Here is a 20040-nt window from a genome sequence, read left to right as displayed (position 1 = left end):
AGCACGGCGTGTCCCTGGGCCCTGTCCCCTGCTCAGCTGGGCTCCCGGCTCTGGAGGAGGGGCTGCCCAGGACGCCCAGCGACCGCAGACGAGGGGCCACGCGCTGCCTCACCCCGAGCGAGCGGGCAATGATGGCTGCAGCACCAGGGCTTCGTGTGGACAGACGCCACCGCCGGCAGGACTGGGGCAGCCTGGCAGAGAGGCTGAGGAGGAATGGAGGCCTTAGGAAAAAAACCATCTTGAGTTACCGACGTCCTCTGTGAGCAGATGCGCTGACTACCTGGAAATCAAGGCGCAGCTGTGGCCGGCTGCCTCGCGCCCCTAGAACCGGCCTCTGCTGCCTTTAGCCCCAAAGCCGCTCTGCCAGCTCCAGCCACCGGCACAACGTCGGGCTCCGCGCTCCCACAGGGCTGCTGCTGCCTCCCCCGGGCTCGGTTCCGGCCGTCTCCGCAGGGTATCGGCCTGCCTCAGGCCTGCAGCACCTTCTGGCCCAGCGGCTGTCCACGAGCGAGCCGAGCACGTCTCCAGTGGAGGGGAGGAGCAGGTCTGGCTGGGCGTGGCGGGTACCGGCCAGGGACTCACTGCTTGCTGTGCCAGCTCCCTTTGGCCCTGGCTGCTTCCCTCACCGAACCCGCGCTGTGTCTCTAGACATGCTGCAGATAAAGAAAACCAAGCTGCGGAAGCGGAGGAAAGTTGGCGGCTCGGCCGTGTCGGGCCCCGGCGTCTGTGCCACTTTGCCATGGGCTGTGGCAGAGCGAGCCGGCCCGGCCGTGGCCGCGTTCCCCTTCGCGGTCGCCGGTGCAGCTGACCTCCACCTCCGCCGCCCGCCTCTGGGCTCCAACCACGAGTACGTGCCGGAGATTGAGATCAAGCTGGAGTTCAGCGAGGAGGAGGAGGAGGAGAGCGATGGGCAGCAGAAGGGCGGCACGCTGGGGTTCGTGGCGGCGTACGGGGAAGGGCGGCGTCAGAAGAGGAAGGCAGAGGATAGCCAGCCTCGGATGACAGATGGCTGGAAAGCCGCTTCCTCCATCCTGGGCGTGGAGCAGGCTGCCCGGGAGAGATGGGCAGCGAAAGGCACCGCGCCGCCGGCCTTCGGCCGCACCCGGCGCCGCAAGACCACCTCCGAGGTCTGGCAGTTCTTTTCCCCGGACGCCAGAAACCCCTGCCGGGCCGTCTGCACCCTGTGCCGGGCCAGCGTCGGGCGCGGCAAGCTGAGGGGTCACTGCAACACCACCGCCCTCAAACGCCACCTGGAGGGCAAGCACCCGCTGGAGTGGGGGCGGCGGAAGAGAGCAGGGGGCAGGGCCCAGGGGCAGAACGAGGAGGAGGAGGAGGAGGAAGAATGGGTGGCAAAGGGGTTTCCTTCGCCGGACCCTGTGTTTGGCACCAGCCGTGCTCTGTGCTCCCCCGCCCAGCCCCTCAGCAGGGTGCCCCCCAAGGTGCCCCTTGGTGCCCCCCGCTTCCTGTTCATGAGCAGCGACTCCAGCGAGGAGGAGGGGCGGGGGAGGGCAGGCACCCCGCTCACTGATCTCTCCCCAGCCTCCAGCGAGGACGAGAGCAGCAAGGCGGACGTACCGCTGCCCCCGGGCCGGGGGCAGGGCAGGAAGGGGAGCGCCAAGGGGGGGCACCCCAAGCTGGACCTGACCACGCCCTACCCAGAGATGCTCGTGGGCCTGGGGGACCCCAGGTCCGGGCGGCTCAGCCTCCCCAACCATCCGCTGGTGCCGCCGGGCACGAAACGCCGCAGGTCCACCTCGGCCGTCTGGCGGTTCTTCTACATCGACTGCAGCAACATCTGCCGGGCCGTCTGCACCCTCTGCCGGGCCAGCGTCAGCCGCGGCAAGCTGGGCAGCCACTTCGGCACCTCGGCCCTCATGCGCCACCTGGAAGGCAAGCACCCGCTGGAGTGGGGGCGGGGAAAGGCTGCGGGCGCCCCCGCCGCCCCTCGCAGCAGCACCCGGGCCGAGGGGCTGAGCGACGGAGAGGACGAGCCCCTGGAGGACGCCTGCCTGAGCTCGCCAGCGGCTCCGGACCGCCCGAAATCCCCCTGCGCCAGCCCTGGGGGGGCCCTCCTCCCCATGGACGAGAGCCAGGAAATCAGGGCGCCCGCTGGACATGAGGAGGAGAAAGCCCTGTCCCCCGCCCCTGCCCCACTGCCTCCCCCCCGGAGCCACGCCACCTTGCCTGAGCGGGGTGGGGACGTGCCTGGTAAATACACCCCCAGCCACCCGCGGGCACAGGCCTGGCACTGCACCATCACCCAGCTGCTGTGCGGGATGGCCCTGCCCTGCTCCTTCGTCTCGGCCAAGCCCTTCCACCAGTTCATGGCGCAGGCAGACCCGCGCTACCGCGTCCCTTCGCCGGCCTTCTTCTCCCGCACGGCCGTGCCCCAGCTCTGCCGGGCCGTCGGCCGCGGCATCGCCCTGGAGCTGCAGCAGGCCCAGGTCAGCTGCCTGCACCTCAGCGCCCGCGTCTGGGCCCAGGGGCCGGCCGGGGAGCACCTGGCGCTGGCAGCGCATTGGCTGGCGCCCTGCTCGGAGTCGGGCAGCCGGCGCAGGCAGGCGGTGCTGTGCGTGAGGGCGCTGCCGAAGGAGCAGGCGCTGGCTGGCGTGCAGCAGGTGTTGGCCGAGCAGATCCGGCTGTGGCTGGCCCCCAACTCCCTGAGCCCCGGCTTCCTGGTCTCGGGCGGCAGCCCCAGCGTGGAGCGGGCTGCGAAGGACGGCGGGCACACCCACCTCCCCTGCTTCGCCCACTGCCTGGGCCAGCTGGTGCTGGCCTTCCTGCACCACCACCGCAGCATCCAGGGCATGCTGGGGGCAGCCCGCGCCATCTGCGCCCACTTCGGCCGCTCGCCGGAGGCCGGGAGGGGGCTGGCAGAGCTGCAGCGGCAGCAGGGCCTGGCCCCACGCCGGCTGAAGCAGGAGGCCACGGAGAGCTGGGACGCCACCTACTACATGCTGGAGCGGCTGCTGGAGCTGCAGCCGGCGGTGCAGGAGTATGCGGCCCAGCAGCGGCTGGGCGAGGCCGGCCTGGCCCTGAGCGCCAGCCAGTGGAGGCTGCTGGGCAGCCTGGTGGCCATGCTGCAGCCCTTCGAGATGGCCGTGCGGGAGGCGAGCGCGGCCCACGCCTCGCTGAGCCAGGTGCTGCCGCAGGTGCGCTACCTGCACATCTTCCTCCGGCAGATCCGCCTGCACTTGGAGAGCCAGGGCGGGGAGGAGGCCGGCCCCGCCGTCTGCCTGGCCGAGAGCCTGGCCCTGCAGCTCTCCACCGACCCCTGGCTCAGCGAGATGTTCCACCGCCAGGAGTACGTGCTGGCCACGCTGCTCGACCCCCGCTTCAAGGGCAGGATCGACGCCATCCTGCCGCCAGGCGCCGACCTCGACCACTGGAAGCAGCTGCTGGTCTGGAAGGTCAAGGAGCTGCTGGCCCCGGCCGCCGTGTGCCCTTCCTCCTCCTCAAATGCCCAGCCCAACAAGTTCTTCTGCAAGGAGGTGCCAGTGCCGCACGGGGCCCCACAGTCCCAGGAGGCAGAGATGGGGCCCGGGGAGCCCCACAGGGCCAGGGGGCTGGGCAGGAAGGGCTCCGTGGCGCCACTGCTGATCCAGAAGGAGAAGACGCTGATCGAACACCTGGAGAGCGTGGGGCTGCTGGCCTCCAAGGGCCGTGGGGCCTCCCTCCCCACCGAGAGCCACTCGGCCTGCGTGATGGTGGAGAGGTACCTGAGCGACAGCCAGACCATCGGGGCCCGGGACGACGTGCTGGGGTACTGGGAGAAGCAGCAGTGGCTCTGGCCGGCCTTGGCCAAGGTGGCCGTCCTCTACCTGTCCTGCCCACCCTCGGGGGCCTTCCTGGAGCACATCTTCACTGCCCCAGACAGCCCCTTCTCCTCGGCGTGGCGCCCCCCAGCGGGGGAGAGCCTGGAGAGCCTCGTCTTCCTGAGGGCCAACCTGGGGAACTTCCCCAACTACCCCCCGCCGCCCCTCATCTGCTCGGAGGACGACAGCGCGGGTGCCAGTGGCGGGGAGGAGGGGAGCTGGCCTGCTTGGAGCCCATCTCTGAGATACGGGCAGCGGGGCACCTGCCCCTCTCTGGGGTACGCAGGGCCGGAGTGCACTGGGGGGGAGCCCCCACGGGCCCTTACTGGAGCCTGCTGCTCTGCTGGGGCGGAGGTGGCGGAAGGGGGAGGCCGCAGCTCCCCGTGGGCACAGCTGCCCTCTGCATGGGTCCGTGCTGAGCACCCGTAGCCATTGGGCCGAGCCGCCCCCGTTACAGTGGAGGGCTGGCTGGGGGCTGCGCCGTTCTCAGCAGCTGCGGCCATGGGGCTGCGGGGGAGCTCTGGGCGCTCTGTGGCCTTGTGAGAGCCCCTGGCCCCAGCACCGGGCCATCGCCAGCCCCGACTCTGCTGCTGCTTGGGCTTGAGCAAGAGGGGACGGATCCCCTCACCGCAGACGCGCTGCGCCTCAGGGCAGGCCGCGGAGCTACCCGGGGCTTGTTCTGCACCGGGGGGGGGGGGGGAGTGCTGCTGGGGGGGGGCGCAGTGCGGCTCCGGCAGCTCTCTGGGTTTGAGGCTGAGGCGTGTGGGCCCAGGGGCTGCGCTGGAGACCGTTGTGCCGATCCGGAACAAGCAAAGGGCTGGTTCCCAGGGCAGGGAGTGCGGCTCCTGGCTCTCTGGGAAGGGCTCGGCACGTGGTCCGGGCGCGGTATAGGAGCCGTGGCTGGTATTAATCATGGTGCCTGTGTTGGCCCAATCCTGTTTTCATGAAATACGGAAAGAACAGAGCCACAAACACCCCCCCCCCTTCCTACCAAGGGGCACTTCAGCCTGACACACGGTAACTTTAATCCAAAGTTAAAACCTCCACTGGCTCCTATCGCTCCACCCTTTGAAATGTTCACTGCGGCCTTTTTACAATATCCATTGGCGGCAGAATAATTCAAGTCTGGCTGTGCTTTGTATCGTTCCGTTTGTAAAACCATCCACTGAGCATTTGATCTGTTCATTTTACCCACTTTCCAGATATTTGTAAGAACCCTACTTTAAGTATAAGAAGCCGTACTGTGCAATGTGATTACATACAGCGACCGCATTGTGACAGACACTGGCAAAACTGAAATAATGTTTGCTTTAAAAATAATACATGAGTTCTTCAGCGAGGAGTTGGCCCTGAGTGATTGGAGTGTGAATGGCTGAGCAATGGAGGTGGGTGTAGACAGGGAGAGTGACTGAACAATTGGTCTGAGTGAGAGATGTCCAAACAGAGGAAGAAAACACCAGCCTCACCTAAAACGTTTGAGGGAGGAAGAAAGGAGCGAAGATAATAACTTTTACCACTCAGCTGGCCGAAGAGGAGCCACCCTGATAACTTTGGAGCCAGCCCACTTCAAAGGACAAAATCTGATCAGGTTTGCAACAATGTGGGTGATTAAGGATCACACCAAATGCAGATGCAGCAGGACAGAGCAAAACCCACAGACTGACAAGGGATCTTTTCCCTATAAAACGGGACAGAAAGATGAATGCTGGACGTTCGGGTCTACATCACCAACCAGCCAGGAGAACCAGTGCGCATCGGCAGAACCTTGCTCCTCACCCTCCTGCTGCAGTCACCAGCCAGTGACTACCACCAGCACCGAGAGGCTGGGAACTATAACATCTGTGAGATCCCGTGTGTGTTTGTCTGTCTCCGTCAGTGTGTGCGAGTGTGGATGAAAGCACCAACTGAAACGTGCCAAGGAAGTACGCTGTATTAGCAAGAGTCGCTGTATTTGTAAAGCACAACATTGCTATTGTTACAGTGCTGATCCTGTTTCCCTGGTATTTGCATTGATACTATTGACCAAATTCCTGTATTCACAATACACGTGGCTTGTTGCCTCGTCCCCTGAAGAAGATCCTGTGACATTTGTTATCTGGATAACACCCATGCCCCCTTGCTGCTTGCTGGCCATTGGAGGGCAATCTGTAGACTCAGTGAAGGCTGGGGAGGTAACCTGCTGGGGCCGGGCCTGGCCTGAGTGATGGGCCTTTGGGGGCAGAGCCTGGAGTCCTTTTCCCGGCAGGGTGAGTGAAGCTGAATTCTTTCAGGGCCAGACATAGGTCAGGCCGTCCCCTCAGAGCCTGACTCCAGCACCAGTGCACCGCAGGGGAAGCGGTGATGTGTAGCGAGCAGGCCCAGGGGAGGGTGTGCTCAGAAGTGATTGTCCGGCCAGGGGCTGAGGTTGTATTTCCCCATAAGATATGAGAAGCAGCCATCTGGCACCCGCCCCGTTCTCCCTGTTGCTCCTCTCAGCAGCGGGAGTGGTCCTCTTCTTTTTCTGCGGAGAACCAGTTTGTGTTCCTCTTTGTCCAGCAGCAAAAGGGGAGAAATAAACCTTCCTCTGGTACCTGCTGCTCCTGTTTGTCTCTGTTCCCTGCTCATTAATGATCTGGAGGATGGAGTAGATTGCATCCTCAGCAAGTTTGCAGATGTCACTAAGCTGGCGGGAGTGGTAGATACCCTGGAGGGTAGGGATAGGATACAGAGTGACCTAAACAAACTGGAGGATTGGGCCAAAAGAAATCTGATGAGATTCAACAAGGACAAGTGCAGAGTCCTGCACTTAGGACGGAAGAATCCCATGCACAGCTACAGACTGGGGACCAACTGGCTAGGCAGCAGTTCTGCAGAAAAGGACCCGGGGGTAACAGTGGATAAGAAGCTGGAGATGAGTCAGCAGTGTGCCCTGGTTGCCAAGAAGGCTAATGGCATATTGGGCTGCATTAGTAGGAGCTGTGACCTTTCCTTGCTGAAGGCAGCCACCTGAAAATGCCAAGGTCAGGGCAGGCTGCAAAAGGAGAGCAGATTCTCCCAGCACTGGTGGGTGGCACTGAAGTCAGACTCCTCAACCAGCCACAAACAGTGCTTCTGATGCCCCCAAACCAGTTAGGACCAGCATCACAGCTCCTAGCCACATAACCCACACCATCAGGAGCTCATTCACCTGCACATCTACTAATGTAATACATGCCATCATGTGCCAGCAATGCCCCTCTGCCATGTACATTGGCCAGACCGGACTGTCACTACGCAAAAGAATAAATGGACACAAATCACACACAAAAAATGGTAACCTCCATAAACCAGTCAGAGAGCACTTCAATGTCCCAGGACACTCTGTTACTGACTTGAAAGTTGCCATACTTCTACAAAAAAACTTCAAAAACAGGCTTCAGTGAGAAACTGCAGAGCTGGAACTGATCTGCGAACTTGACATTCAAACTGGGTTTAAACAGAGATTGGGAATGGCTCTCTCATTACAAGAAGTAATTGCCTCTGATCATCCATTCTCACCTCTTGTTCAATGGTCCTGAATAGGCCTCAAGTACCTGGCTTTCATCCACCTCCCCCATTGTTGTCACTTCCCTTATATCTATATCTATATGCCTATGTGATTTCTATTCTCACATCTGAGGAACTGGGGTGAAGCCCACGAAAGCTTATTCCTGCAGAAATTAAATGTGTTAGTTCTTAAAGTGCTACAGGACTCTTGCTGTTTTTGCTGTATACAGACTAACCCGGCTACCTCCTGGAACTCTTCAGAGGTAGGTTGGTAGCTGAAGTCAAATCCCGACTGAAAGACAAAATGGCTTCCCCAGGCCTCTGCCTTATATACCTCCTAGCCTGGCCATGCTGTTTGTGGAGTTTCACAGGAACTAAAATGGAGTCCAGAGTCACGTGGGCCAGTCCTGGTGCCTGGTCAGGTATGCTGGTTTCTCCCCTAGGCCCCTGGCTCTGTGAGTGTCTTAATGGGCCATTAAGCGGGCTATCGTCTTGCTGCCATCCTGTCTGGGGTGTGTCTCAGGCAGCACAATTTGAAATACAGAGATATTAAATATATCCATAACTTCCATTTCACATATCAGACATGAACATGAGTATTGTCATCTTACCTCAGACATGTTAACCTTTCTAGCAGTACCTGACATGGCATAGCTCATATTCATTATGATGATTTTGACACACGTTAAACCACATACTAAACAACCCCCCACCCCCCAATCTAACCAGCCTGACAGGAGCATTGCCAGCAGATCGCAGGAAGTGATTATTCCCCTCTATTCAGCACTGGTGAGGCCGCATTTGGAGTATTGTGTCCAGTTTTGGGGCCCCCACTACAAAAAGGATGTGGACAAATCGGAAAGAGTCCAGTTAAGGGGAACGAAAATGATGAGGGGGCTGGAGCACAAGACTTATGAGGAGAGGCTGAAGGAACTAAGCTTGTTTAGTCTGCAGAAGAGAAGAATGAGGGGGGATTTGATAGCAGCCTTTAACTACCTGAAAGGGGGTTCCAGGGAGGATGGAGCTAGGCTGTTCTCAGTGGTGGCAGATGACAGAACAAGGAGCAACGGTCTCAAGTTGCAGGGGGGAGGTCTAGGTTGGATATTAGGAAAAAGTTTTCCCCTAGGAGGGTGGTGAAGCACTGGAATGGGTTACCTAGGGAGGTGGTGGAATCTCCATCTTTAGAGGTTTTTAAGGCCTGGCTTGACAAAGCCCTGGCTGGGATGATTTAGTCAGGGTTGGTCCTGCGTTAAGCAGGAGGTTGGACTAGATACCTCCTGAGGTCCCTTCCAAACCATATCTTCTATGATGGGGCCGGCCGCAGCTGGACAAATGAAATCTGAGACAAACCCAGCCACTGGCGTTGAGGTGCACAGATGCTCTGAGCTCGGTGTGCTGCTGCTCCTGGAGCATGCTCGTCGGGGGAGCTCAGATGCTGGGTAATGTCCGTGAGTCCTGGGAGCATCCTGGGTTGGGCACCAATGGTACAGACTGGAGCGAGTCTTTGTCCCTTTCAAAATTAGAGATGTGAATCTCCCAGCCGGGGAGCAGAAACTCTGCGTGTGGCCTGGAGGGGCAAGAAGTGAAGGGTGGGACTAGCTCACGAATGATCCATGGGCTGAAGTTTGCAGGACCAAGCATGTTGGCTGAGTCCTGTGAGGAAGAGCAAAACCCAGGCCCTGGCTGGTGGTCCCTGCACGAATCCTGCCAGCTCCAGCCCCAGCCTGTGCCAGAAACAAACAGGCCGTGAGCGCCGGGTGCGGGATGCTGTGTGGGCTGCAGACTGGAGAGAGTCCAGAGAAGAGGAACAACAGTGACGGAAGGTTTAAAGCTGACCTCGGTGGAAAGGTGATAAAAATGGGGCATGTTTAGCCCAAGAACAGGAGAGGGAAGGGACCCGAGAACCGCTCCCAGCTGGTCAGTGCTGTCAGACACAGGATGTGATCGGTCGTTCTGCACTGACGGCAGGACAAGGAGTAATGGGCAGCAAGGAGGATTCAGGACAGACTTTCCAACCCTGAGGACAGCTACAGTGTGGGTCAGGCTCCCAGGGCGGCTGGAATCCCCGGGGGTTGGACAGCCCATCCGGGATGGTCTAGGCTCACGTGTGCTGCGGCAGGCCGGGGGCTGGACTGGCTGCCTCTGGGATCCCTCCCTGGCCAGGCCTACCTGTTTATGGGTGTGTGAGCACCGTGGGGTGTGTGTGTGTGCGTGCGTGGTGTGCAGTCATGCCTGTGTGTGAACACGGTGCGTGGCTGCCAGCGTGCAGCAGGTGTGTGCATCCCCAGTGCACGCCTGGGCCTGCACAGAGCTGGGAGTGTGCGTGTAACCGCGGGGTGTGTGTGTGTGTGTGTGCGCACCTGCAGTGGCTGGATCTGGGGGTGCACGTGCCCGCTGCATGCCTGCGGGCGCAGTCCGTGTGTGTGTGTGCACGCGCACAGCCCCTCCCCCCGCCGTGCCGAACGTGCCTCTGGCCCTTTAAACGTGCCCCGTCCTGGGAGCCGCTGCCATGGCAACGCTGCTCCCCCCTCCCCCCTCCCTCCGCGCAGGGCGATCGGACTCGGCCGGAGCGAGGCGGCGGCGGCGGCGGCGCCCGGTGAGGGCGGGGGGTCGGACAGCGGCCGGTGTGCGGGGGGTGTGCGGTCAGGCGCGTGTCCGTCTGTCCGTGTGCTCACACTCCTGTGCCCCTCTGCCCGTGCGTGCGCGTGCGGGGGGTGCCCGAGTGTGCGGCCGTGTCCGTGCGTGCACACGTCTGTCCGGGTCCCCCCGCGGGGTGCTGGGGGGGTTCAGGTCGCGCAGCGCCGGAGTCCCGGGGGGGGGGGCGCGAACTGGGGCTAGAAGCGCCTGTCCACAGCCCCCTTCTGTGTGCGGGGATGGGACGGCCCAGTCCCCCCCCGCCCAGTGCCCCCACCCCGCCGCCATCGCCCTCGCAGCCCCCCCCACCCCCCGCAGCCTCGCGCCAGGGCCCGGCCCGGGGCCGCCCCGCAAACCCAGGCCAGCGGCAGCCGGTGCATGGCCGGGGGGGGGACCCAGCGCAGGGGCCGGCCCGACCCGCCCGGTTCCGCCCGGGAAGGGCCCAGGAGCCGGGTCTGGGGGCCCCTGGCTGGTGCCGGGCAGGATCGTGGCCAGGCGGCTGGGCCGGGGTCAGCGGGAGGCGAATCCCTTCCTCGCCCGGCTCTGCGCGGGGGGATGCTCCTGGTGTGAAGCTGCCTCGTGTGGCTACGGTCCCGGCTCCCATCCCGGCCACGGCAAACCTGCTCCTGCAGCTCGGTGTGGGGCTGGCCCCCCGCAGGGAGGAGCCCCAGGACAGATCCTTGCCCCCCGACTGCCCCACCTTCCCAGCCGGGTACCCAGCCGCAGGGGTCTCCGAGGGCAGCCTTGAGCACCAGGGGCCAGCGTGTCTCCTGGCCAAGGGCTGGTCTGTCTCTGGAGCGGGGGCTGCCCGGGTCGGGGGCTCAGCGCCGGTGACTCCCAGGGAAGGCTGTAAGAGTGGCAGGGGCCCAGCCCCGCTCAGGATCAGCCGTGCAGGGAGCAGAGCGTGCAGATTATTCTCCCAGGGCAGGGGGGGGGCGGCGCTGGCCCAGCCCTCGCTCATACAGCCTGTAGCAAACCCGCCCTGTGCTCCAGGGGTGCACCGGAGCCGCCCGGAGCGCCCAGCTGTGCGCAGCGGGAGGGTGCAGATGGGCTGGGGTCTTGCTGGGGGAAAGGAGCTGGCTCGGCTTGGGCAGGGTGCTGATCCTGTCTCCTCTTCCCTTCCAGGGGCCGGCGCGCTGTTCCCGGCGTGACCCAGTGCCGCTGCCCAGGAGAGTGACAGGGCCCCGTGGGGCAGAGCCCCCTGGAAGGAGCAAAGAGCTTTCCTGGCCCCACTCAGCTCCTGGCGGTGGCCGGGGCAAGCCGAGGTTCTCCACGCTGGGGTGAGTCTGGCTTTGGGACTCTAGGTGTCCAAGGGTGCCCAGCGCCGCGGGGACTAGCTGAGCCGCGCGATGGAGCCCTGGGCGGAGAAGGGGGAGGCGGGCGAGACCGTGCGGGTCACGGCCCAGCTGCTGAAGGCCAAGACGGGCGAGTTCGACCTGGAGTCCATCCTGCTGCTCAAGCTGCGGGGCCTGGGCATCTCGGACCTGGGCTGCCTGGGCGAGTGCGCCAGCCTGGAGTGGCTGGACCTCTCCGGCAACGCCATCTCCCAGCTGGGCCCCCTCGCCACCCTCAAGTCCCTGGCCGTCCTCAACCTCTCGGCCAACCGGGTCTGCAGCCTGGAGCCGCTGGGCGCCTGCGAGAACCTGCAGCGCCTGGACGTGGCCGGCAACCTGCTGAGCAGCCTGCAGCAGCTGCAGTGCCTGGCGGGGCTGCGCCGGCTGGAGAGCCTGCGGCTGCACGACCCCCGGGGCCGCCTCACCAACCCCGTCTGCGCCAGCGGGGCCTACCGCGGCGCCCTGGCCGAGCTGCTCCCCGCCCTCAAGGCCATCGACGGCCAGCGGCTCTCCGGCCGCGGCAGCGAGCTCTACCAGCTCTGCCGGGACCTCGACAGCTCCCTGGAGCGCGGCGGCGGGGCCGGCAGCCCGGAGCCGCCGGGCATGGCCCTGCCCTGGGTGGAGGAGGGCTACTGGGAGTGGAGGCCGGCGCGCAGGAGCTCCATCGCGGAGGAGGCCTACCGGCAGTTCAGCGCCGCGCTGCGGGAGTGCCGGGAGCTGAGCCAGCGGGCGGACGACACCATCTCCCAGGCCGAGCGGGCCCTGAGCCTCCGCAGCGACCCCAGCTCCTACGTGTTCTGAGCCGCCCTGTCCCGAGGGGGGGCCCCGGCACCCGCGCCAGCCAGCGAGGCGCCAGCTTCACCGTCCAAGCAGGGGCCTCGCCGCTGAGGATCTGCCTCTCCGTCGCCTGGCTTCACGGAGCCCCGGCCCTGAGTCGCCGTCTCGCCGCGCCACCCCGCCTGACAGCCGCGTGCCCAGCCCGGGAGATGCCCCACGGAACGACAGCCCCTTCCCCATCCCCCCGGCCTCCCTCTTCTCCTGGCTGCAGCCAAAATGGGTGGGAAACCACAGCCAGGCTCTGGGCCCTGGAGGTACCGGCTCCTGCCCCTCAACCCCAGCTGATTTGACTCTGCCCCTGTGCCAGAGGGGCCGTGGGGACGTGACCGCACATCGATCCCAGCTGCTGGGATCGCTCAGCCCAGCCCAGCTTCCCAGTGGCCTGGCCAGGAGCCGGCTGTACGGAGGGGCCCAGCCCTGCGGCGAGGCGCACCTGGGTCTGAGCCGAGGGGCCCAGCCACAGAGCCGCCCCACTGCAGTCCTTGGGGCTGGGTCTGCCCACGCCAGCGTTGAGCTGGGCCTGTGGGAGCCTGGGGGCATCCTGGCACTTTCCCCGGGGGCTCCAGGCCACTCCCAGCTCCCTCTGCCCTGGGCTTCATTTTCAGATTGCTCGGAGAGGAGTCAGGCGGGTGGTCCTGGAGACAGTCCCGCCAGCAGGCACCGCGGGGGCAGCACCGGCTCAGCCCACCGCCGACGGGCATCAGCCCTGCCTCTGGGGTAGGAGGGGGGCTCTGCTCCACGGCCCCATCTCTCACTCCTTGGCTGTGGTTTACAGCAGCAAACCTCCCTCCCCCCCACCCCTTGTCCCTCCCCAGCCAGTGCTGGGGCCACCCCTGAGAACCAGCCGGCTGCCCCTGTGGCAGAGAGGCCGCCACCCGTAGCCTGTGTGGACCCAAGTCTGCTGGGGAAGGGCCGGGGAGAGCAAGCTGGGCGCGGGGTGGCGCTTGCCCTGGTGCATTGGGCTGAGACGCGCCGGGGATGGGGGCCTGTGCACAGCCGACCCCAGGGGATTTGGCCTCCATCAGGAGCCTGCATCCGACCCCCGGCCTATAGGCAGGTGGGGTGCCCCCCGGGCTGGGCTAGACGGAGGCTAGGGCAGGGCCCAGGACCTGGGTGGGGGGCAATCCCCTGAGCTGGGCGGGGGAGGGGACACAGTGCGTGGGTAACCAAGGGGAGGCAAGGCCCATGCGCTGCCTGCTGTGGATGTCCCATGTGAAGATATTTGCCTGTGAAATAAACGTGTTGTCTGCTCCCTGCCTGCCCGCCCACTGCCTCTCTGTGCCTGGCATGCGGATCTGTGGGATCTGCCTCCTGGTGTGTTGCTCTGCCCCGCCCGCTCTGTCCCCCCCAGCTGTGCTGCAGAGCCCAGTGCCTGCCCTCTGACGCGCCAGACTGCAGGGCCGCGCTGCCACAAGCGGGGCAGTGATAATCTTGGGGTTCTGCCCCTGGCGAACTGTGCTGGGGGCCACACCCCTGGCCCCGCTGCTCTGTCCCCTGGATCCCTGCCTGCCTGGTCCTTCACCCTGGTCCTTCTTCCTGGAGGCTGGGTTGTAAAAGGGGGGCTGGGTGGTTCAGGGAGGTGATTTCCACCTCATCAGCTCTAAATCACCCCCCGCCCCCCACGTGAGGCGGGGCAGAGCCCAGGCACCCAGCCAGGTGGGAGGGGGGTGAGCTGCCATGTCAGGAGCCAATGCGCTGGAGCAGCTGGCCGATCGGGGCAATCTGGCCCGGCAGGTACAGGACCAGCTCTCTGTTCTGCTGTCGCCACGTCCCAGCGACCCGAGAGATACCCTGGGTGCACGGCTGGACCACCCGCCCGCCCGCCCGTCCCCGGCAGGGCAGTGCCTGCTGGAAGTAACTGAGCCCAGCCATGCAGAGCCGTGGCTCGGGTTTTATTAGGGATGGCCAGCCAGGGGGGCAGCAGGGCCCGTTGGCCAGGATGCTCCTTGCCCTGCGTGGTGCTCGAGGGGGTGCAGTGTCTGACAGATCGGGGCGGTCGCCGGGTCTCCATGGGGCAGCAGCGATGGGGGCATCCTTCCTCGGGTGGGGGGTGTCAGCTGTGCCCTGGCATGGTGGGTGCTGTCCCAGCTGGCCCGGGGAAGAGGAGACGCCCTGGGGTTAGCAGTGCGGCTGGGGGCTCGGCGGGATCGCCCCCCCTGCTGCTTTCCACACTGGGTTTGTGTAGGGAGTTGGAGAGAGGCAGCCGCGTCCACATCAAAGCAGCTGAGTGGGTCACGTCCACAGAGCATCAGGCTGCTCAGAGCGCAGCCCTGGGAAGCAGCGGCCTGGGGGCTGGGACAGGAGCGAAGGTGCCCCTTCGAACCCCCAGTTTCAAGGGGGGGCAGGTACCGAGTGCTCTGCAGAGGGGACTCAGTGGAGGGGGACGCAAACCCGTGCCCAGCCCAGAGCCTGCTAAGGGAACCCTGCCCACGCCAGCCCAGCCCCCGCCTGGTCCCAGTTCTGCACCCGGGGGGCCCTGTCCGTACCGTGCTGCGGGTGCGGGGAGCCACCCTGGCTAGGACGGCAGCGCTTTGGAGAAGGCGAACCTGCCGGGATGGTAGAGCGCTTCGCCCGCCTGCTGCACCGCCTCGCACTCCTCCGCGTCTCTCCTCGCCATGTCCTGTGGGGCAGAGGCGCCAGGTCACGGGCCGGGCCCAGGCATGTTCTCGGGCTCAATACTGACTTGTAACACGGCCCCTCCCGCACACATAGCCGTGGGGGTTGCAGCCTGGGCTGGGTCGCCGGGCTCCGGTAAAGTGTATCCTTCCCCCACACGTGGGGGCACTGGACACCGGGAGGGCACTGCTCCGGCGAGGCAGGGGGTGCGGACGTGGGCCGGGCTGGTCCCAGCGCCGTCAGCCTGGCCGGGCTCGAGTGTGTGCCGGGGGAGCCTCTCCGCCGCAGCGTGTCTGCGTGCGTGTCTGGCGGGTGTGTTTGCACCTGTGTGTTAGTGTCGTGTGTGTGTGTGTGTGTGTGTGTGTGTGTCTCTGCCTGTGGGCACAGACCCACGCTGCTCCTGGCGGGCCTGGGGGACTGAATGGCAAATGCTGTCCTCAGGCCCCTTGCCCCACGTGCGGAGTTTTCTGCCCCCAGGGAGGGGGTCGGGGCCGAGCCCAGCCCGCCAGTCTCTGGCCGGCCTGAGGGGCGTGGGGGCCACTCACCGTCACTGCCAGCTGCCTCTCCGCCATGCAGTGCACGTACTGGTCCAGCACCCTGGCCAGGCTGACGTCAAACTTGAAACAAGCCCGGCAGCTCCGCTTCCTCTGCGGAGAGGGACCAAGGGAGGCGTCAGGGCCAGGCTGGGGGGAGCTGAGAACATTTCCATGGCTCTCCCCAGACAGCTCGCCCCCCATGCCCTGTCCGTGCCCCTCCCTGCCCTCCCTCGCCGTGGGGCTTGTACCCCCTCGCACACGCCCGTGCATGCACACGCATGCCTATCTGCCCCCATCCCTGCAGGCGCTGAGCCTCCAGCACGGCTGGGTTAATCCCCCACACAGTGTGTGGGGCGGGGCACAGCACCGACCCCGTTGCACTGATGGGACCTGAGGGCCAGAGAGATGCGTCGACCTGTCCCGGGTCCCCAGGGAGCCCCTGGTAGAGCAGGGACCCGAGCCCAGCTCCTGAGGCCCGGCCCAGCGCCTCATCCCCGAGGGCAGCCGCCTCCGGCCCCCAGGACGCAGGGTCCAACTGGGGCCCTCGCTGCTCCATGCATGCAGCCGCGGGCCCACGCCCAGCCCCTCCCACCCTCGGTCCACCCCTCGCGCCACACTCCTTCCTGGTGCCCAGCGGAGCAGGGGGCTGTGGTGGGGGCTCAGTCTGGCCCCCCGGCACCGTTCCCAGGGGAGGGGGTGGGACGGGGCAGGAGACAGGTGGCAGGAGCTAGAGGAAAGCAAGACAGAGCACTGACACAGCCGCCAGCGCGGCAGAGGGCCTGGGGCAGGTGTGGGGCGGCCGTGCCCTCGCTCACCCCGTTGCGTCTGAAGGCGCAGTCCTGGCTCCTCCCCGGCTGGTTCTGGCACTGCGTCTGCCTGAGCGTGAGCCGCAGCTGCACGAAGGGCCCCGCCAGATAGTCCTAGAACCGAACAGAGCCCGGCTCAGCAAAGCGCCGCTGGCAGCTCCCTGCCGGAGCCCCGGGCACGCTGGCATGCTGGGGGGAGTGCTGGAGAGTGGCCCTGAGCCCAGAGGAAACGCCCGGCGCACTGAGGGCAGCTGTGCCTTGCTCAGTGATTATCCAGCAGTGCCCGCTGTGTGCTGGCGCCAGGGCCTGCCGGCGCCAACTGGCCACCTCCACCAATCTCCTGGGCGAGAGCCTCACCTGGCCGTCATGGCCGCCGGCTCGGGCTGGACCCCGCGGGGTGCGCGTCAGCCCAGGGCCCCTCTCTGCTCTTGGGGTGGCCACGGCCTCATGCCAGGTGGGACCTGCCCGGGGCTGGAGGGGCTGGGCACCGTGAGCACAGCCATTGGGGAGATGAAAGACATGAAAGGTCCACAATCCCCAGAGCCGCTCGCTCTCTGTTCACCAGGCTCTCGCCCACGGCCTGCCATCCCAGCGCGCCGACGTCTCACCGCTTCCCCAAACCGCCCGTTTCCCGCAGGGGCGCCCCCCCAGGCTCGACCGGAGACGTCTCAAGTGACCGTGGATGCTCAGCGGGTCTTGACCTGAGCAACCACAGGTGGAGGCCTGGTCCTCTGAGGTGCTGAGCACCTGGGAAAACCAGCCCAGCCGCCCGAGAGACTCCAGTGCCTAATTGTCTATGCTCCCAAGTCTGAAATCATGGCCAGGGCCCCCCTTCCCTTGCGGAGAGTCCACAAAGAAACCCCTTGGCCCCCATGGCCTGCGCTGGAGGGAGTCAGGTGGGGTCAGGCCCCACGCTGCCGCTAACAGCGAGCTGGGGGGCACGGCTGCCGCTGGAGAGGCTGGGCGCTGCATTCGGCGGGCCCCGGAGCGCTGCCGCAACCTGGGAGGAAGCTGCAGGAGGTGCTGGAGCTATGGGGAGGGAGGGTTAAAAAGCAGCTGTGCGACAGGAGCCTGCAGACAGGCCCGGGGCGGGGCAGCCAGGCGCCATGGGGAGCAGCAGCAGCAGCTGCCTACACTGGGTCCCTGGCCTGGAATCCAGGGGCGTGGGCGGGCCTGGGGGGTGGGGAGGGCACAAGCCTGGGGAGCAAAGGGGCGGGGGCTCCTGAGCCCGGACTGGGGTCGACGGCCGCGTGCAAAGTCATTGGGCTTCGGGCTTGGTTTCAGCTCGTTGCGACCTGGGGAGGGGTGAGGCGCCCAGTGTCCCACGGAGGGGGCGGAGCCACGAGTGAGCCCAGCTGCGGCCAGCAGGGGGCGACAGATGGAGAGGGCAGCAGCTATGCCACGGCCAGCCACGGGAGGAGGAGGGGCTACGGCTATGCCATGGCCAGCCACGGGAGGAGGGGTGGGCACTATAGGCCCCGCCTAGCATATTAGCCCCCGTGCAGGCCAGCCAGCTTCTGGGCAAGGCGCCGTCAGACACTTGGCAAGCCTATGCCAGGAGGAGGGGCTGCGTCCCTGGCCGGGCACAGCGTCAGCTTTCTCGTGTCGGGAAACCAAAAGGGGCTGGAGACGCCGGCGCTCCGGGACGCTGCTGCAGTGCTAGAGAAAAGCCAGTCGCTGCCGTCCCCGCTCAGTGGCCCCTGGCAGGGCCCCGCACCCTGCGCCTGCCTCTGGCGGCCCCGTGGCCCAGCGCCAGGGGCCGTGTGCAGTTAATGTGTAGCTGAGCTCTGCCGGTCAATGCCCATTCGCCTCTGACAGGGCTGGCCAGCTCCCAGCGACCCGGCCTGGCTGCTCTGGCCGCAGGATGAGCCTGGCGCGCTGGGTCCCGTTAGCTGAAACCAGCTCTCCCGGCCGACGGCAACCTCCTGGTGCCAGGTTGGAGGAGGAACTCCCAGCTGCTTTCCCCCGCTCTGCAGAGGCGCTCAGGCTGGGCAGTGTCCCGGCCACCCTGCCCTCACCCCCTAACAGGCAGCGCCCCCGCCGGGCGATGCACCAGCCACTGGGAGTGCTGAGCACGATGGTGTCTGCACCAAGCGTTGCAGAGCCCCACCTCGTCCCCAAGCCCCTGCCCACCCCCTGCTTTCCCTCCCTTTACCCAAACCCGCCCCTCCACAGCCCCTGCATCCTCCCCACAGCTCCCCTACCGGCCCCCAGCCAGTCTCTTCAAATCCCCCCGTCCCCGCCTGAGACGCGACTCACGCGTCCCTTCAGCACCTTTCATCCCACAGAGTCCCAGAGCACCGCATGGGCTGGGTGGACAGGAATGGCTTTCCCCATCACTGCCGAGCAACCACCTCTGGGGAGGGACTCAGCAGCTCAGCGCACAGCAATGGGTTGTGTGTGTGTGTGTGGGGGGGCAAACAGCCCTTTGGGTCTCCGGCTCTTGCGCACTCACCGTCTCAATGACGTCTTCCACTGCCTGCTCCCTGTGCGCCCACTGCACGTGGCTCTTGCTGTGAAAGTCCTCCAGCACCATGTCCACCGCCCTCTGCACCAGCGGTGAGCGGCTAGCAGCCGCCAGGGCCGCAAAGCCCAGACACAGGGCTAGCAGCTGCCTCATCTCTGCAGTCGGCGAATGGCTCCCAGGGAGCCGTCTGCCCCTCCGGCCCACCCGGGCAACTCCCCTCTGTTGATCTTAGTCTTCCATTAACTAATTCCCCAGAAGCCGCCCTCCTCCTCCCCCTGCCCCGCCTGGCCCCCTGCCACTGCAATCTCTGCCATCGATCTGTTGTGAGAGCTGGAGGCGAGAGGCAGGCCCAGCACGGTGTTGGGGGCGGGCGGGGGGACGTGGTGCCCAGTTCCTAGTGGCATGGACTCTCTCTCCTGTGGCTGGTCACCAAACCCGTCCTGCCCTTTGTCCTCCCGGCCCGGACTGAGAGAGACAGTCAGGGCTCTGGAACGGGCTGTGCCCATCCCGGGCTGTGCAGGAGGGTCACTGCACGGTGCGTCCGTGGAGACCCGCCGCCCTGCCAGCTGCCATCAGAGGGGAACACGTGGGTGTTGGGGCAGGGGAGGGGCTGCTCAGGAGCGAATGGAAGAAGGGACCCCCCCCCCAGAAGTACAGCTTGTGTCTCCTGTGGCAATGGCAGGAGCCTCCTGCCTGCTGCCCCTCACGGCCCTTTGCAATTCAGCAGCAGCGCCCGTTCAGGGCACCAGAGCCCTGCAGGCAGCTTCCCCGCCCGAGGCGCGTCACTGTCACTGTCTCTATGTTACAGGTGGGGAAACTGCAGCCCAGGGAGAGGAAGGGCCTTGCCCAAGGTCTCCCGGTGTTACCCACACACTAGGGAACTCCAACTTTTCCCAGTCCGCAGGGCTCCGGGGGAAAGGTGCCTACCCGTACCCAATTCACACTCTAGGTCTCAGGGTCACCCGTACCCAATTCATAGGGCTCAGGGTGAAACTATCCCAGTTAATATAAGTACCCACACCCTTTCCCAATTCGCAGAGCTCCAGGTGTATACTACTGTGGGTTTGCAGGATCTTTTACCTGTGACAGAGTCTTACCCAGTAATAACCTTATCCTGTATGTATTAACAATCACCAGACATGGTGCATATGCTCAGCTTACAACGCTGTGCTCATCAGTCCTGATCAGGCAGGCAGACGTTCCCTGTCAGCCAGGCAAGGCCAGTCTCGTCTGGGTTCTGGTTGCTGCATGTCACGGTCGTGCAGAGAATTCTAGCAGCTCTGATCTTGGGCGGTGTCTTGCAGCTGGATTCTTCTTCTTCTCCCTTCAGGTCTTTTCTTCTTATTCTTCTTGTTCCCTTTTCTTCCCAGCTGGTCTGCCTCTTAATTCCCAGTTTTTATAGTGACACTTGAGTCCTTGTTTTCCAAATAACAAATATCCCAGGTGTCATGCGGGCTGGCTTGAGTGGGGGGGCATTTATATATTGGGTGA

At 64.8% G+C, this 20040-nt stretch overlaps 3 protein-coding genes across 3 annotated transcripts; 2 read left to right on the top strand and 1 right to left on the bottom strand.

Annotated features, from left to right (window-relative positions):
- Nucleotides 1–2684: 2684 nt before the first annotated feature.
- LOC137142136 (zinc finger BED domain-containing protein 6-like) lies at nucleotides 2685–4493 on the top strand. Its single transcript, XM_067531364.1, has one exon. It carries the CDS (start codon nucleotides 2808–2810, stop codon nucleotides 4242–4244), a length of 1437 nt encoding a protein of 478 aa, XP_067387465.1. The 5' UTR covers nucleotides 2685–2807; the 3' UTR covers nucleotides 4245–4493.
- Nucleotides 4494–9901: 5408 nt separating this feature from the next.
- Nucleotides 9902–12165, top strand: LRRC61 (leucine rich repeat containing 61). The gene is made up of 2 exons (XM_067531370.1): nucleotides 9902–9915; nucleotides 11079–12165. The coding sequence occupies exon 2, from the start codon at nucleotides 11303–11305 to the stop codon at nucleotides 12086–12088; it is 786 nt and encodes a 261-aa protein (XP_067387471.1). The 5' UTR covers nucleotides 9902–9915; nucleotides 11079–11302; the 3' UTR covers nucleotides 12089–12165.
- Nucleotides 12166–14006: 1841 nt separating this feature from the next.
- Nucleotides 14007–18789, bottom strand: RARRES2 (retinoic acid receptor responder 2). The gene is made up of 5 exons (XM_067531371.1): nucleotides 18538–18789; nucleotides 16092–16196; nucleotides 15286–15387; nucleotides 14611–14744; nucleotides 14007–14212 (listed from the first exon to the last, which is right to left on the bottom strand). Exons 1-4 carry the CDS (start codon nucleotides 18700–18702, stop codon nucleotides 14640–14642), a joined length of 477 nt encoding a protein of 158 aa, XP_067387472.1. The 5' UTR covers nucleotides 18703–18789; the 3' UTR covers nucleotides 14007–14212; nucleotides 14611–14639.
- Between the last annotated feature and the right edge of the window lie 1251 nt (nucleotides 18790–20040).

This window comes from Emydura macquarii, unplaced genomic scaffold, assembly GCF_026122565.2.
Source record: "Emydura macquarii macquarii isolate MOO-44397 ecotype Brisbane River unplaced genomic scaffold, CSIRO-AGI_Emac_v2 contig_3174, whole genome shotgun sequence".
NCBI classification, from domain to species: domain Eukaryota; kingdom Metazoa; phylum Chordata; order Testudines; family Chelidae; genus Emydura; species Emydura macquarii.
This window is presented reverse-complemented; position numbering and strand designations above follow the sequence as displayed.